This window comes from Nomascus leucogenys, chromosome 14, assembly GCF_006542625.1.
Source record: "Nomascus leucogenys isolate Asia chromosome 14, Asia_NLE_v1, whole genome shotgun sequence".
In the NCBI taxonomy this organism is placed as follows: domain Eukaryota; kingdom Metazoa; phylum Chordata; class Mammalia; order Primates; family Hylobatidae; genus Nomascus; species Nomascus leucogenys.
Window position 1 is genome coordinate 18,203,387 of NC_044394.1, and position 18,914 is coordinate 18,222,300.

The 18,914-nt window shown below is 37.9% G+C and overlaps 1 protein-coding gene across 5 annotated transcripts in view; it reads right to left on the reverse strand.

The window, feature by feature from the left end:
* The window catches only part of ASB3 (ankyrin repeat and SOCS box containing 3), a 194,307-nt gene that overhangs the window by 99,737 nt on the left and 75,656 nt on the right, over positions 1-18,914 (reverse strand). For 4 of the 5 annotated variants that reach the window (XR_004033312.1, XR_004033311.1, XM_012501166.2 and 1 more), the window contains 2 exons: positions 10,746-11,003; positions 4,062-4,192 (listed from right to left, as the gene is read on the reverse strand). Coding sequence is in view for 3 of the 5 variants with exons in the window: in XM_012501166.2 (XP_012356620.2) it covers positions 4,062-4,192; positions 10,746-11,003 (389 nt within the window). In the remaining 2 variants the exon portion in view is untranslated. The remainder of the gene's footprint in view (positions 1-4,061; positions 4,193-10,745; positions 11,004-18,914) is intronic. The other variant, XM_030827574.1, reaches the window with a different exon arrangement.

An 18,914-nucleotide genomic window follows, 5' to 3' on the forward strand; every position in this document is an offset into this window, starting at 1 on the left:
CTTCTACTTTGAAGATCAACTGTTACTTAAAAATATGTTCTATATCCAATTTGCAATACAAAATATCTGCACTCTGATACTTCTTAGGTAGTATAACTTTGAACTCATTGCTATGTACTACTATTAAAAACTAAGCTGAAGATAGGCACAGTGTCTCATGCCTATAATACCAGCACTTTGGGAGGCTGAGGTAGAAGGATCACTTGAGCCCAGGAGGAGTTCAAGAGCAGCCCAGGTAACATGGCGAAACCCTGTCTCAACAAAAAATACAAAAATTAGCTGGACGTGGTGCCACATGGCTGTGATCCCAGCTACTCGGGAGGCTGAGGTGGGAAGATTGCTTGAGCCCAGGAGGTAAAGGCTGCAGTGAGCCATGATCATGCCACTGCACTCCAGCCTGGGCAACAGAACAAGACCCTGTCCCCCAAAATAAATGAATAAATTAATTAATTTAATTAAATTAAAAACTGAGTTGAGACATACAATATTTAGAGAGAACTGCTCAAAAGGCACACAGGCCATCCATTTCCAGATATTCTAAAATCTAGCTCTTGGTCAAGTCACAGCAACAGAAGTCTAGGTACCTGAACCACACCGTAATGACTACTTAAGAACTGCTTTTACTGAATTGTACTTTGGTATGATAACAACAGTCCATGTAAAAGAAAGTCCCAAGAAACCACAGCTACCAAGACATTGTCTAGGAAGCTGTAACAGCATCCAAGAAAATCTATTCTGAGGAATGGGTTTATTTTATCAACCCTGTCACCTAGTGTCAATGACAACAGAGCTCAGAGCCAAACGTACAGCCTATCCATAGACAAGTATCAAATTCCCATTGCTACGCTTTCCCTGACTCCATTTTTTATCTATCCCCCACCTTTTTTTTTTTTCATTTTTCTTTTCCTTCTACTTTTAATTTCTGTTTTACTGTTTTGTGATAATATATATGTATTAAACTGTTTTAAATCCTTTTCAGAACAAAGCAGGGAAACACTGAAATAAAAAGATCAAGAGAGTTTCCTGGGGTCCTTTAAAGGATCCCTTGTAGGATCCAGATCCATTTAACACTCTGGATAGAATTATATATATCTAATCATTAAAGGTTCAAGATGAACTAAAGCCAAGTGCTTTTATCCATAAGAATTTAATTACTTAGACCTGACCAGGAGTTGGCAAATTTTTTGAGTAAGACATCTATTGCTATGGGGTTAGGCTGATGTTTCTAAGAGGTATGTAAGAGGTACTTGATTAAAAGATTGTTACTGAAACTGCAACCACTCAGTAAATTTTACCTGGTATACATTTCCTTTCTGATGCTAGAAACTTTTTGAAGACAAATCTGACTCAATGATTAAAAGATAAGAAGCAAGAAATGCGTTGTTACTTTTGTTTATAAACTACCATGGCAAGTTGCTACTTACTTAGGGAGGAAAAAGGGGAGGAAAGAATAATTTTGACCAAGTACATGGCATCTCCAGGACTTGAAAAGGGCTCAAATAAAAAATGGGAGAAAAATCTTTCCCTAGGGATAGATATTGAATACTGAGTGGAGCTAGGAAGCTAGGAATTATCTAAGAGTTTACTAACAGTGGCAGAGGTGCAAGAGGTATCTTTTCAAAAAAAATTTTTTAATATATTGACAAGGCAGCGGTTGTTACTATCATGATAAGTTACCGGAGGAAGAGGGGTAAAAGCAAGAAGGTCAGTTTTGTAAAGAGGTTAATCAGAGAGTTGTCCTGCTAGGCTCGTGCCCATTAGTATTAAAACCCTGATCATGCTTGTGCTTACCAGAGATCCTGTAGCTCAAAATCCCAGTAAAGGAGGAAGTCCCGATGACCAACATACAGAAATTGAGTATCCTGAAAACTGATGAGAAAAGGGTGCCCCCAACAGAGCCCTGAATTATAGAAAGGAAGAGAGTCACAATCCCATCTGAAAGCCAGGCAACTAAGTTTTTCTCCCAGTCTTAATAAAATTCCAGCATTGTAATCGTACCTACTATCTGCAGAAGAGGAAGCACCAAAGAATACCCTGAGAGACCAATGTAAGTAGGAGGAAGAATACAAGCTTTCCCCAAGCAGGTTGTAACAAGGAGAGGGATAAAAAGCCTTCCCACGATAGGACAACACAAGAGTCACCGTGGATCCGGATTTCTCAACCTCGGTGCTACTGACATTTGTAGCCAGATAATTCTTTATCGTAGGAGGCTGTCTTGTGCATTGCAGGATGCTTGGCAGCATCCCTGGCCTCTACCCCTTAGATGGCAATAGCATCCCTAACAATTGTGACAACCGAAAAAATGTCTGCAGACATTGCGAAATGTCTACCGGGGGGCAAAAATCACCCCTACGCTACGGATGAAATAACAAACAGCTTCCAGTGTTAACTCGCTCTGTGTTAAATAGCCCTCCCAAACCACCTCACCTCCTGAACCAGGAAACAGAGACAGAACAGAAGAATTTGTAGGAAAAATAGTAAGCTCAATTTTGCATATGTCAAGATGTGAGACAGCAAATGGAGATGTCCAAAAGATAGTTGGATATATGAGACTGGAAACAAGAAAAGAGGGCTTGGCTAGAGAAACAAACCAGAAAATTATTAGATACATTAGCTCAGAAAAAGCCTCTGTGAAAGGCTTTCTTGAATCTTCAGCCAAAATAAAAATCTCGCAATAGATGATGATTATTACCCTACACAAGCTCTACCTAGTACTTAATTAAACAAGAAGCCCTTGATGGATTTTGTCTACTGCAGGGTAATGTAGTACTCATGGACAATTTTTACCTTCATCTGGACAAACTTGCCATATGTTAAGGTCTTCAGGGTAAACTCTCACATATCCTTACTAACTGATACATAGCAACAATTTTCCCATTTGGCATATGCTCCCTCTTTTGACTCTTTGTTCTCAAATCCATTGTTCCATAGTTTATGTGTTCTGAATAGATATTTGTTCTCTACTGCTGCAGATACATAATTAGTAAAAGCAGATGCAATTCTCAACATTAAGAGTTACACAGAGTGAGTTTTCCAACATTATCATTAAAGAAATTCTATACTAGAAGGCTCAAAGACTCCAAATGAATTATTTTTCTTTAACAGAAACCTCTCTAACAGTTTGAATACACCTCAGTTCAAACGCCTATTTTCCTGAATGTCTGTTTTTGATTGAGAAAATTTACTTAAATGTAATTTTCCAAAAAATTAGAAGACACATTTCTACATATGAATAAGTTCACTTGTTAAAAACCTATTCAAAATGTTTTATGAAGAGTTACATTTCATGTAAAAATAGCAGTGAAGAAACAATTTTCCTAACTTAAGACATATAATATGGTTAACAAAATATAGTCAAAGCAAAATAAATCTGAAAAAGTAAATAGGGATATTTTGCAGATGTTATGTTCAATTTAAACTTGTTCCTTGTGCGAAATCTTCCCCCACTGTGTGTTCTTTCATTTTTTCAACTAGGTTAAAAATTTTTTTAAGTGAGGTAAGTTGAAATTTTGTTCTAGAATAGTCTTTTAAAATATCAACCAGTTCACAGAATGTGCACTCAGCTTATCTCCACAGTTATACCATACCAACAGACTGGTATATATTCAGTAAAGACAGGTATAAAGAGTGGTTACATTTCCTTTTAGATATGATAAAATATTACACAGCGAACATAACTCCACAGACATTCCAAAGAGAAAAATTAAGTTTAGCATTTTTCTGACCACAAGCTATATACAGAATAAGCAGATTTGTAGGACCTACTTTTGTGTATATAATCCTTATTAAAAATAAAAGGATATCATACAATTAAAATATCAGTAAACATCTGCTTTTCTTTATATGTTCCTTAGGCTAAGATTATAAAATCAGATACGATTTTTACTGAAGGGAATTACTAGCCATCTCCCTAACAACCCCATCTTTTCCTCACACAAGAAAATGCAAATTATGTCTAATTTGTGTTTGCCAATGAATCTTATCACTTAAAATTACAACACAGCTAGAGAAGCAAGAGAAGGAAAAGTAGTGAAGTGTGTTTAAAAGTTATTCTTTCTTACCAATATGTTGCTGTAGAATCCAAGCGTTTGAGGCACGAGCAGAGAGCATCCTTTCAACAGCTGGTGCAAGTGTCTTCCAATTAGTAAACTCCAAAGTGAAGATAAGGGTGTCAATGCTGACTGAGTCAATCCTACGTTAGCAAGATGTTAATATGATATTAGAAACAAAACACGCCAAGGGTTCGTACTTGAAACAAACACCATATACCTTTTCTTACAAAATCTCAATGAGGAGGGCAGACAGAAAACCAGGGCATGTTAAGTATTTATGTAACTAGAAGCAACATCAGCGGATACTACGAATCATCTACAGGTTCCTATTAACTGAATTGACTTTCTATGTAGCTGTCTAAGAGATGACAAGAGGAACCTCAGAGAGAGTAGGAACTTTCCTTCTCATGGGTGACAGCACCAATGACATCAGCGGATTTGCCATTATTTCCTCCCATTTGGACTATCTTGCCAAATGTAAATTGACCATCTTTACAGACATATAATTTAATAATCCTAAAAGTATAAAGCCCAAACACCCCAAGTTATCCCTAAACTGAGTGTACAAGTGTACAAGTATGGCTTGTTTCTGCCCAACTCTCAGGGATGCACAGCTGTTCTCCTCTAAGAACCTTCCCCCCATTATAAATTCAGCCCTAAACGATATAACAGAATAAGACTAGTCTTTAAGGACTGAAAGAAGGGGTTCCAAACAGGCCTTCCTCTGTTCTTTCAAAATAATGTCAGATTCCCTACCAACCCACTCAAAAGAGGCTAACCCAAAATTTATAAGCACTTGAAACCTAATGGAAAGAGCACTGGCTTAAGAAAAGTCTTGATGTTTAATACTGCTTCTGCTACTTATGAACAGGTTGCCTGAATTCTTTAAGCTCTAGCTCCTGCTCTTTAAAATGAGAATAATACATAAGCTGCCCATTTCAGGGAACTATATGTGAAAATAATATGAGATAACATAGTAAATATACTTTTAAAACTATAAAGTATTACATGAAAAATTGGTATTACCAGAAATGATTTGAAAACTTCAGTATTATATTTTTAGAAGCTTTAAAATTTAGTCAAACCTTTAAAAGAACTCTAAATCCTAACAAGATTACTTATCCTGTATTCATTTAGACACCCCCCTACCATCACAATGGTTGGAGAAAAAAAAGTCACTAGGGCTTCTGGTAATTACTACCAAAACAGAAATTCTTCTCAAGGTCACCTCTTTGGAGATATTATTGAGCAACAACAACTAAAGAAGGAAAGGAAATAAAAGGAAAGAAGATAAACTGAATAACAATCTAAGCTTATCATCTCAAAGATGCTTCTTGTAATTTGGAGTCAAAATATCTTTGAAATGATGGACTAAAGATTATGAAAATTATTTCCCAAATTCTTAATTCTCCAATATGCAAACATCTAAGGAAGAATTTAAAGTGTAGCACAGATGTCTTGGAAAAACATTTTATTTCTCAGCATATCTCAGTGAAATCACAACTTATCAGAAATACTGAGGATAAATGAAATGATAAAATACATTCAAAGACAAACAATTTCCTTGACTTTCTAGGGGTCCCAAACCAAAGGTTACTTGGTTCTGGTTCTTTATTTCTTTTTTAATGATTTCATTTTTCTGCCTTAATGCACTTTAGGTCTTACTGTGACCAAATAGAAAGTCATTTTTATGCAGTTATCTGAACATATACATGACAAGTAAATCTGTTTGCACAGTTTTAGTTAACGGTGAGTTTATTTTACCAACACTGATAATGCCACTAAAAATGTATTGTTACTTTACTATCGTGACCATTACATTGTATAGAACAGTTGTACAATCATAAACGAGTGACATTTAATCAATTAAATGCACAAATGACATTTATGTTCTATTCTCCCATTAAATGGCAGTGGGGTGCACAGGCAGAGGTAGACTTAAAGTCTTGCATTTAAATATTGTGACAGGCAATTATTCAGCCAGATACATTTTCAAGACTGTTTAAGACAAGCAATACCCAGAAAATACGTTTATAATTTACGTGACAAAGATTAAGCAACAGACCTACATGTGATATAAATAACAATCAAAATCCACTTTAACAACATATTGGAATTTTTATAGAATGTTTCTTATAATGGCTCTTTGAATGTAAATTTGATCAAAGAAAGCAAAACATTTATCATATGCAGTGTAAACATTGGCTTTACCCATTCAATAAAAGATCAGTGAACAAAAATTTGACCATGTTAAGCATTTTCATTGCTAAAGTTAAATTTTCCAGTGTATTTTTTCAAATGAATATAAAGTAACCAAAGTTACTCCTCAGGATTAAAAAACATGTAATTGGCATTCTCCATTCAGAATACCGAAAGCTTTACAACTTACTTCAAAATAGTTTCCACTTTACTAGTTCTTAATTCTTTTCTATTTCACATATCCGATAAATACAGCACACACCCAATGGCTTACTGCGACAAAAATTCTCAACTGTTCACAAGTGGGGGAAAATGGGGGAGCTGTATCAGAATTGGGGAAAGGGGGGATAAATTACAAAGCCTTCTAAGAGAATAAAGCTAAATAAATCCTTTTCCCTACAAGTAGTCCATTTAGTTGGCTGGGGAGGAAAGGAAAATAGGCAATGTTTGATTTTTTTCCCCCTGCTTAGGTTTTTCCTAATTTAGGAGCAGGAAGAAGCAAGAAAAATTGGCACAAATCCCTCAGGTTATGCAAGGGATTAAGGATGACTAAAATCGAGTAATAGAACTATAGGGCCGGGTGCGGTGGCTCACGCCTGTAATCCCAGCACTTTGGGAGGCCGAGGCGGGTGGATCACGACGTCAGGAGATGGAGACCACGGTGAAACCCCGTCTCTACTAAAAATACAAAAAATTAGTCGGGCACGGTGGCGGGCGCCTGTAGTCCCAGCTACTCCGGAGGCTGAGGCAGGAGAATGACGTGAACCCAGGAGGCGGAGCTTGCAGTGAGCCGAGATCGCACCACTGCACTCCAGCCTGGGCGACAGAGCGAGACTCCGTCTCAAAAAAAAAAAAAAAGAACTATAGATAGCCCTCCACATCCTAAGAGTCAACCAATGGTAGATTGAGAATACTAACAACAATAATGAAAAATAACAATACAACAATAAAAAATAACACAAATTTAAAAATACAGTACAACAACTATTTACATAGCATTTATATGGCATTAGGTATTATAAGTAATCTAGAGATGACAAAGTATATGGGAGGAAGTGCATAGACTAGACACAAATACTATGCTATTTTATATAAGGGACTCGAGCATCCATGTGTCAGAGGTATATGAACCAGAGCAACTTCATCTTGAATAGGGGCTAGGTAAAATAAGGCTGAGACCTACTGGGCTACATCCCCAGGAAATTAAGGCATTCTTAGTCACAGGATAAGATAGGAGGTCCGCACAAGATACAGGTCACAAAGAACTTGCTGATGAAACAGCACTTGGTAAAGAAGCTGGCCAAACCCCATCAAAACGAAGATGGTGATGAAAGTGACCTCTGGTCATCCTCATTGTTCATTATATGCTAATTATAATACATTAGCATGCTAGAAGACACTCCCACCAGCCCCATGACAGTTTACCAATGCCATGGAAACTTCAGGAAGTTACCCTATAGTCTAAAAAGGGGCGAACCCTCAGTCCTGGGACTTGCCCACCCCTTTCCTGGAAAACTCATTCATGAATCATTCACCCCTTGTTTAGCATGTAATCAAGAAGTAACAATAAGTATAAGCAGCTCAGCAGCCCGTGCTGCTGCTCTGCCTATGGAATAGCCATTCTTTTGTTCCCTTACTTTGTTAATAAACATGATTTCACTTTACTCTATGTACTTGCCCCGAATTCTTTCTTGCATGAGATCCAAGAACCCTCTCTTGGGGTCTACATTGGGACCCCTTTCCAGTAACACATGGATTTTGGTATCTGAGGGGGATGAGACTCAAGGCATAATTCACCTTAAATTCCTGCCAGCTGTGAGCCTGTGAAATCAAACAAGTTATCTACTTCCAAAATTCAATGGTGGGACAGGTGTAAGACAAACATTCCGATTCCAAAAGGGGGACATATCCAAGAAGCAAAGAGTGATAGGACCCAGGTAAGTCCAAAATTCAAGAGGATTATCTTAAGACTCCAAGATAATCTTCCCTGACTCCACGTCAAGGCTTCCTGGATAAACTGGGGTGGGGGCTGAGCCTCCACTACCTCAGGAAGCTCCACCCCATGACTTTGCTAGGCTCAGTTCCACCCCTGGGGCACCCCTATGGCTTTGCCCAGACTTCAGCTCTCCCAAGATGGCACTTCATGCTGGTAGCTCTACAGTCCTGAGGTCTCAATGGCAGCCCTGCTCCCATGGGTCCTCTAGGCATTGCCCTGATAGAAACTTTGTGGCAGCTCTAATCCTACATTTCCACTGGGCATTGCTCTAGAAAGGCTCTCTGCAGTGGCTCTTCCCCCGGGACAGGTCTCTGCCTGAGCCCCCAGACTGTTTTCAACAACCTCTGGAATCTAGGTGGAGGAATCCATGCCCCTACAGCTCTTGCATTCTACATGCCTGCAGAATTAGTACCACCCCACAAACCCTCCTGAAAACCATTCTGACCTCCTAGAGCCCTGGGCCTGTGATGGGAGGGGCAGCCTCAAAGATCTCTGGAAATGCCTTCAAGGTTTTTTTCTAATTGTCTTGAAGATACCTTCTATTTGTACAAATCTGCTCAGCAAAGGGTTGCTAGTCACAACCTTGGGTTCCTCTCCTGAAAATTCTCTTTCATTCTTTTCCACACAGCCAGCCTGAGAATTCTCCAAAATATTCTACTCTTCTTCCCTTCTAATTATAGATTCTGTCCTAAGTCATTCCTTTGCCCTCACATCTCACTATAAGTGGCCAAAAGTAGCCATGCAGCAGCCTGAATGCTTTGCTACTTAGTTATTTCTCCCACCAGATATCCTAGTTCATCACTCTTAAATTCAGCCTTCCATAAAGTCCTTAGGCATAGACACAGTTCATCCCAGTTCTTTGCTAATTAATAACAAGGATGGCCTTTACTCCAGTTTCCAACAGGGTATTGCTCATTTTCATCTGAGACACCTTGTCATAATGGCCTTTGCTATCCATACTTCTATCAACATTTTGGTCACAACCACTTAAGTAATCTCTAAGAAGGTTCAGACTTTCCTAGTCTTCTCATCTTATGAGCACTCACCAGAATCACCCCTAACACTCCATTTATGGAAATATAGGCTTTTTCTAGACTGTTCTTCCAAACTTTACCAGCCTCTACCCATTACCTAGTTCGAAAGCTACTTCCATATTCTTAGGTAATCGCTATTAGCAACAGCCCCACTTCTCAGTACCAAATTTCTGTCTTAGTCCATTCTCTGTTGCTATAACTCAATACCTGCAACTGGGTAATTTATAAAGAAAGTACATTTATTTCTTACAGTTCTGGAGACTGGGAAGTCCAAGGTCAAGGGGCCCATCTGATGAGGGCCTTCTTGCTGTGTCATAACATGGCAGAGGTCATCACTCAGTGGGAGAGCAAAAGCATGCCAGCTCCGGTCTCTCTTCTTCTTATAAAGCCACCCACCAGTCCCATCACTGGGGCACCATCTTGATGATCTTATCTAATCCTAATTACCTCCCAAATATCTCCCCTCCAAATATCATCAACAAATGAATATGAGGATTGTTTCCAATACCTGAAATTTGAGGACACATTCAAACCACAGCAGTAGGTATTGGACAGTTTCTATGTTTTGGTTAAAGAAATAAATAAATTAGAAACCAGAAAGGAGCATGAAGGCTGAAAGTACTGGGCAAGTCATATCCAGTCAGAGTTAATAGCTTTGGTAGAAGAACACAAGGAGTGTGTCTAAGAAGAAAATGAGTGCCTTAGGGACAGACACCACGTGGGGTGAGAATTGAAACACAAGTGAAGACTTCTAGATATTTTATTGAAATTCTATAAAATAACAGGTCCTCTATTTTCCTGAAGACTTCCATTTTATTTTCTCATTTGACTTGAATTATCAGGCCAAAAGAGTCCTCTCGCTACTACAATTACTTGTCTTAGGACACTAACAATTTTTGCAAAGGCTGGAGGCTAATAGTCTTCTTCTTGCCCCCCCAAAAAATTCTGACTCGGCGTTTGTATAATCTCTCACTGACGGCTGCCCTTCTGAGAAACTACCTGAAGTAAACAAACTATATTCTCAGATACTTCAGAAATCAGTATTTATTAAAGGTGACAAATTTCAAATACACAGGATGCTGTAGGGCAGGAGTATTCAGTCTGGTTGGCTGAGGGATAGACAACAGAAATCTCCCAAGCAGCTCCAAGCATTCTTTCTTCTGTTACAGGCATTTTAAGAGAAGCATGAGGAATGCCCAGAAGTCAAAGAAATAACCCTCTTAGAAGAGCTCACTGGCGTCTATCCCCTCATACCTCCTTCCAGTCACCTCTTATCTTTTCCCAGGACTCTGTGCTTAAATTCAATCTCACTATTAGCAGCCACCAACTCCTTCACCCCAATTCAGCCATCACAGTCAAAACACAGATGCACCCTTCTCCAAACACTGGGATCTCAACTGAAGGAAATTAAAGGTAGAATATTCACTCAAAAAGGGTAAGCCCCACTATGGTAGAATTTCTTACCAAGAATTGCACAGTAGAATCAGTGGGTCAAATCCAGCAACCAGAAGATGTGGCAACCACTCCTTATATTTTGCTTGTGCTTTAATTGCATGATTTACAAATTCATATATATGGTTCCATGGTCCCAATGAGCAACCTTTCCTCAAAAAGTAGCGAAATATCGAAAACTTCTCGTACTTCAGGCAGTATGCCAAATGAAGTTCATTTATCTGGGCTCCATATTTCAAAAGAATGTTCACAATTCCAAAGAACTCACAGCTCCACCACAAAAAATAAAAACAAAAAAAGAAGAAGTTAGACTTTGGCATAAGATACTTCTTACAAATTGTTAATAGTAGTTACAGCTGGGGAATAAGTATGACAGATTAAATAGTGGATGGTTTCTACACATCTAGTGGATTCAGATTAGAGAATGTGGTGGGGCTTTTGCTTTTTACACCCTCCTGCATAGTTTTTAATTTTCAACTGTGAACAGGTATTATTATAATTTAAAACATTCATCTTAAATAAATGTCATTTTAAAAATTATAATTGACAGAAAACTCAAATTGTGATATTTTGTACAATTAAGTATCTTTACTACAAAATACTTTGCTTAACAAAATCAATAAACAATGTGATCAATCTTTAAAACTAAATGATTCACTCTAGGAATCTCTAAGATGTCATTTTCCTTAGCAATAACCTTAGCCAATTTCCCTCCCACTTTTAAACTTATTTATTTTTCTAGAGACAGCGTCTTGCTCTGTGGCCCAGGCTGGCATGCAGTGGCACAATCAAGGCTCACTGTAACTGAACTCCTGGGCTCCAGTGATCCACCCACTTCAGCCTCCTGAGTAGGTGGGACTACAGGTACATAACATCATGCCTGGCTAATTTTTAAATTTTTTTGTAGAGACAGAGTCTCACTACGTTGCCCAGGCTGGTCTCAAACTCCTGGCCTCAAGCAATCCTCCTGCTTTTGTCTCCCAAAAGGTATGCCACCGTGACTGGCCTTACATTTATAATGGTATTAAAAAAAATTTAAAAACTTTTTTAATTAACAAAAATTTAATTTACAGTACTACATTTTAAAATTAATTAACTTCTATTATTATCTCCATTGTAGATGCAAAAACTGAAGCTGAGTCACAGGGCTAGTAATTGGCAGAACTGGGATAATGATATCAAACCAAAATCTAGCAGTGAATATGACACAGCAAATTTCTGCAATGTCTCTTCTGTAACTATTATGAAAACTGAACACTTCATGATATAGTCAAATTGAAGAATATTTTAGAGCCATATCTATGTTTTCCAAAGTAGGTTACACGGAACTTTAGTTCCTGAAAATGATCCATATGAAAAATACTCTCCAGTGAAAAAAACTGAGAAACCTTATACAGTATACAGTGAGCACGAGAAAGAAAGATAGGATGAATGTATTTTTAAACAATATGTTAGTTACATTTCCAATTATATATGCTCAATATTTTTATTCAACTTTCAGATACCTTTCAGAAGAAGTACCTTTAAAATTAACAATGGGCCCAATCATTAACCTGAAAAAAGCAAACAAAAGTATAAAATGCCCAAAACTCTGTAAACACAAGAACAATGGTAAATGTACTTAAATATAAGTTCTATCCTATGTTTCTGGACTTTTCAAATCTTTGTAGATCCATTCCTCTTTTAGGAATTCACGAAGCACACTGCAGTAAGAAAAATTCTCAAAAGCCCTCCACAAAAGAAACATGTTCAATATTATTTAATCCTGTCCTTCCCAAACTTATTTAATAATACAACCCCTTTAATCCCATATAATATCTATTAACAATCTACAGAATTAGTATTCTACCAAAACACACTTTAGAAAATCAGCTCTAAACCTCTTCCAATTATTCACATTGCCTTGTATTAGAAGGGGCAAGAGCAAATCCCAAGAGGCTTATAAAACTGCACAGTGCTACAGTATAGACCTTTTCCCAAAAAAACTACCATTTATTTGAAGAATAAAATAAACACAAAATAAACTGGAGAAGCATAGAGTTTTGTCAGCATGCCCTGAGCTTCTGGGAAGGTTATTAAAGAAGGTCTCAAATACATGTGCACACTACAGAAATACAAGCAACTTCAACTTCAGGGTTCTATATGACCTTGATTATTACATGTCACTAAGCACACAATAAATCCTTGAGCATGGATAACCTCTAGTTAAAATATAAATTAGTATGTATTTATCTTAACACTTCAACAAATTCTCTCTGTAGCCCTAATATCAAACTGAGAAAACTCTCCAAGTACTGAGATTTAAACAAAAGTCTATCTTGTGTAACATAAATATCAAGAATTAATTGTGACATAGAGGGACAGTACATTATATAAAAAGTGAACAACATCAGATACTGAGAGGAGAGATTTAAAAATTAAAATCCAATGTCTGGACCTTATTTTGAGGGTCTGCACATTTTCTACCACTCTGCTCCTTGACGTTCAAAACTGTGCAGAAAAACAGTGCTCACACATAAAAGATGCACAGTAAGAGAAAATTCAACATGCAAACAAAATTTATTTTAAACAAATAGAAATGGGCAAATATCTTCAGCATTTTATGTTCAATTAGCAAACAAAATATCCAACTAACTTATTAGGTGAATTATAACAGTCCAAATGGTGAGTTTTACTGAATGGCTTTTGACCATTAGCTGAAAACAAGATGAAGACATTCAGTTTTGTCAGATGTGCCCACACGATATGGTGGCTAGAATGAACACAATGAATTCTATGAAACTAATGTAATAACAATGATTAGTATCAACTAGAAAAACAGACAAAATCAGGTGAGCTAAGCCACAATCTACTTCTGTGGCCATATATAAAGGGCATTCATATTTGCTCAAACAGTTCTAAAACTTCTCAACTTCCCTCTTCCTTTCTCATTCCATTTGGAGGAATCTTTTTCTTATATTTCTTCATTCGAGATGGATTACTCAATTATTCTTGAAAGACTGGCTTCAAATCAATATAGCTCCCAACTTTTTAGCTCCAAAGGACAAAAACTGCTTTTGTTGCAGGATCTGTACAGTAGTGGAAGAGACACCTTTCCATCATCCCTGGGAGTGGTGAAAGGAGGTAAGGGTCATCCTCATAAAGAATACCTACCAAAAACATTTCAGAACACTGATACTGAGCTTAAAAGTTGAATTAGCTGAAAAAATAATAAGGAAGAGAAAACTTAAAACCTGGGGCACTTTAGGAGGCCAAGGCAGAAGGATCACTTGACCTCATAAGTTTGAGGCTACAGGGAGCAATGACTGCGCTACTGCACTCCAGCCTGGGCAACAGAGTGAAACTCTATCTCAAAACCACAATAACAACAATAATAACGAAAACCCAAAGCTGTTATTTATCATTTTCATCACCTTTTGGTGTTAATTGTACTATTTATAAAAGTAGATAAAAGTTTATTAGAATACAACAGGTCAATAGTGCAAGAAAGTCCACAAATACTAAATTAATAGAGTTCAGAGAAATACTAGGAAACATAAAAATGAGAAAAGGAAAGTCTTTTAGCCATTAACACCTGAAGTCAGATAGGTGTTAATTACAACAATCATACCAAATTAACACTATCATAACACACTCTTGCTATAAAAATAAAATTTTTAAACTTATACCATTAAACTTATTATCTATTACCAAATCCCTAAAAATTAGAGTATCAAATAATTAATTTTGGAAAATTGAGTCTTCTAAGTTACCTGATACCAGTATTGTGACCAAATTTGAATTCTTATAACCGGTAAAAGTGATACAGGAAATTCGTGTATGTCTCATTAAGAAAAGTACGAAGGGCTAGGTGTGGTGGCTCACAACTGTAATCCCACACTTTAAAAAGCCAAGGCGGACAGATCACTTGAGGCCAGGAGTTTGAGACCAGCCTGACCAACATGGCAAAACCCCATCTCTACTAAAAATACAAAAATTAGCTGGGCATGGTGGCATATGCCTGTAATCCCAGCTACTCGGGAGGCTGAGGCATGAGAAACGCCTCAACCCAGAGAGCAGAGGTTGCAGTGAGCCAATATCACGCCACTGCACTCCAGCCTGTGCCACACAGCAAGAGATTGTATCAAAAAAAAAAAAGGGAAAAAAAACATATGATAGCTATTTTAAAATTAACATTATATTCAACTGTCCTTGCTTTATAATTGGTGACTGTAATTAATTAATTTTAGTCATGTGATTGCAGGCAATCCAAATTTTAAGATGCTTACTTATTGAAAGAAATAACCAAAAACATATTTTTCAGCTTCAATTTTTTTCCCTCAGACACTGGTTATATGACCCTCTTGACATACTAAAGTAAAACCTACTGGGAAAATGATCATTTTCTTGCTTAATTGGCAAAGCTTCATACAGAAACTCAAAATGAATGAGTCTCACTTTACATATACAGTAACTGTATAAGCAACCAGCCAGACATTAGATAATAAAAATGTGATATTTAGTTTTCTTGGAAATAATGAAAGATTTTCCTTTACCTGTTAGGTAATTGGTCTAAAAAAACAAAGATTCTGCATTTTATCAAGATGATCCCCTGTGCTTCATGTTGTCTTTATTCTATGTGATCACTTATGAAAACTCTCTAATAAAGAACTCAGGTTTTTCTACAACTATATAACTTTCTGCATTTGCCTTTTGAAGCCATTTAATTACCACTCTAGTTGAGATAAGTGACTATTATTTCACACCGACCTGTGATCCTACTTTGGTAAAATTTTTTGAACCTTGACATTTTTGATAAAATTCCCACAATCAAATTCTACATCTCTTTGACCTTAAAGTTTGCTATGTTCTATTTTATAGAATAAGGTGTTGCCCAATTCTAGAATGAAAAATAAAAAGATTAAGAGAATACGCCCTCCTAAAACAGATATTTTGAGGTTTTGACTTTATTTTTAAAGGCTAAAAATATAGCATTTTCCAATGACTACTTACTGAAAATCTACCTAAGAATATATTGGTTCAGTTACAAGTCTCACATGAAAGAAAATCGCTCATATGCCCTTTCGACAGCACAAAAACAAATTGTAATTATGCTTACATGGCGACTTCAAGGAGCAAAATTTCTAAGAGATGCAGAAAAAAAAAAAAAAAAAAAACAAAGTTTGTTAACTCATGTCTGTGGCCAAGGACTACTGTATACCATACCGCTTCACCTTTACTTTTCTTTTTCTTTTTCTTCTTTGATCTGGGGAGAGACTAGGTCTCCCTTACATTTGGTTTACAGCAGTTTGATTTTTCTGGCCATGCCTTTCTGTGAGTTTATCCTGTTTGGGTTTAACAGGCCTCTTAAATCTGTAAATTTATATCTTTATCCAATAATAGGAAGTTTTGGCAATTATTAATTTACATATTTTTTCTGTGCCCAATCTCCTCTCCTTCTGGATTTTAATGACACGAATATTAGACCTGTTTATACTGTCCCTTGGTTCCCGGACGCTCGTTTTTTTCTTCAATCTTTTTTCTCTCCTGTACTTCCGTGTGGATAATTTCTTTAAATTTGTTTTTAACTTTTAAATTTGTTAAACATTTGTAAATATTTGTAAATTACGAAAGCTAGTTGCCCAGAGAGGGACAGTTTGAAAATATGAGTAGATGTTCCAAACAGGTAATAACCTAGAATGCAAGAACAAGGCAGACACCTGTGCAAGGTGATCTGTACATATATTAACATTGAGACCAAAGACTCTCTCACCCAAAAAACTAGGGTTTTTTAAAGATAATAATTATAAATTACAAAGCATTTTCACAACTGTTAGCTCATTTGATCCTCAAAATAATTTTCTAAAGCAAGCTTAGGTGTTATTGCTATCCCTATTTTAAAGATAATGGAATGAGATTTAGCAGAATGAAGTGAAATACCCAAAGTCACACAGCCACTATACATCTGTGACTCATCCAAGCCCAAGAATCATGCTCCATCCTTATCCCTCCACAAGGCATTGAGGAAGACTAACATATAATAAATAGGCTAATCTGATACAATTATTGATTCATTAATTCACAGATATATTTTGAATGCCTAATAGGAGTCAGATCCAGAGCAAATCCCTGCTCTCAAGGAGCTTACATTCTAATGAACAAGCAGATATGTAAACAGACAAAATATTATGTCTTTAAAAAGGAGTCAAAAGGCAGCTCCTTTTTTGTTTTTGTTTTTGTTTTTGAGATAGAGTCTTGCTGTGTTGCCCAGGCTGGAGTGCAGTGGCGTGATCTCGGCTCACTGCAAGCTCTGCCTCCCCGGTTCAGGCCATTCTACCACTTCAGCCTCCAGAGTAGTTGGGACTACAGGCACGTGCCACCACGCCTAATTTTTTGTATTTTTAGTAGAGACGGGGTTTCAGCATGTTAGCCAGGATGGTCTCCATCTCCTGACCTCGTGATCCGCCCACCCTGCCCTCCCAAAGTGCTGGGATTACAGGCGTGAGCCACCGCACCCAGCCAAAAGGCAGTTGCTTAATAGGACGTTTTCCCCCAGCATTCTCAGCCCTGATTCTTATGCCCAATACTAGTTACTAAGAGAAATATACTTCTAGTGTGAAGAAAAGCAATTCATCCATTCTCACAATCTGGTAAACATATCCAACCTCTTTTGCTCAAGTGCTGAGCTAACCAAACAACCTTCCATATTGTCTTTAGGAACACTGGGTTGTCCGTTCCAGAAAGGGGAAATAAATACTATAAGTAACCTGTTGCTGTTTACCCTGCCCAGGTCTTCTTTTGCTGTGAATAAATAATTGTTCTGGTCTAAAAAGCAGCTGTAGGAGAGTTACTATGAGTCAATTCTCTATACCACTGCCATGCAGTGGACCTTTCTGTGATGATGTGCTATTCAGTAGGGTAGCTAGCCACACATGACTCTTGAGCATTTGAAGGGTGGCTAGGGAAACTGAAGAAGTAATTTATAATGCTACTTAATTTTCATTAATTTAAATAGCCACATGTGGCTGGTGGCTACCAATTTGGGCAGCACAGCTCTAGAATCTTGCTACTCACAGTGTGGTCTGTGGATCAGCAGCATTGGCACCATCTTGTTAGCTTGTTAGAAATGCAGAGTATGGGCCAGGCGCGGTGGCTCATGCCTGTAATCCCAGCACTTTTGGGAGGCCGAGGTGGGCAGATCACTTGAGCTCAGGAGTTCGAGAATATCCTGGCTAACATGGTGAAACCCTGTCTCTACTAAAAATACAAAAACAAAATTAGCCAGGCGTGATGGCGGGCACCTGTAGTCCCAGCTACTCGGGAGGCTGAGGTGGGAGAATGGCATGAACCCGGGAGGCAGAGCTTGCAGTGAGCCGAGATCGCACCACTGCACTCCAGCCTGGGCAATAGAGCGAGACTCTGTCTCAAAAAAAAAAAAAAAAAAAAAAAACAAAGAAAGAAAGAAATGCAGAGTATGCTGGGCACAGTGGCTCACGCCTGTAATCCCAACACTTTTGGGAGGCCAAGGTGGGCAGATCACTTGAGCTTAGGAGTTCGAGACCAGCCTGGTCAACATGGTGAAACCCCATCTCTACTAAAAATACAAAAATTAGCCGGGTATGGTGTCACATACCCATAATCCCAGCTATTCAGGAGGCTGATGCATGAGAATTGCGTAAACCCAGGAGGTGGTGATTGCAGTGAGCCAAGATGGCATCACTGCCCTCCAGCCTGGGTGACAGAGTCAGACTCTGTCAAAAAACAAAAAAAAAAAAAGAAGAAAGAAAAAGAAGGAAAGAAGGAAGGAAGGAGGGAAGGAAGGAAGGAAGGAAGGAAGGAAGGAAGGAAGGAAGGAAGGAAGGAAGGAAGGAAAAGAAAAGAAAAGAAGAAAGAAATGCAGAATATCAGGCCCCACCCTAGATCTACTGACATGGTTTGGATCTGTGTTCCCATCCAAATCTCATGATGAATTGTAATCCCCAGTGTTGAAGGTGGGGCTTGGTGGGAGGTGACTGGATCATGGGGATGGGTTTCTCATAAATGGTTTAGCACCATCCCCCTTGGTAGTGTCCTCACAGTAGTGAGTTCTTGTGAGATCTAGTTGTTTAAAAGTGTGTGGCACCTCCCACACTCACTCTCTTGCTCCTGCTCCTGCCATGTAAGAAGTGGCCTGCTCTCACTTCGCCTTCTGTCATGATTATG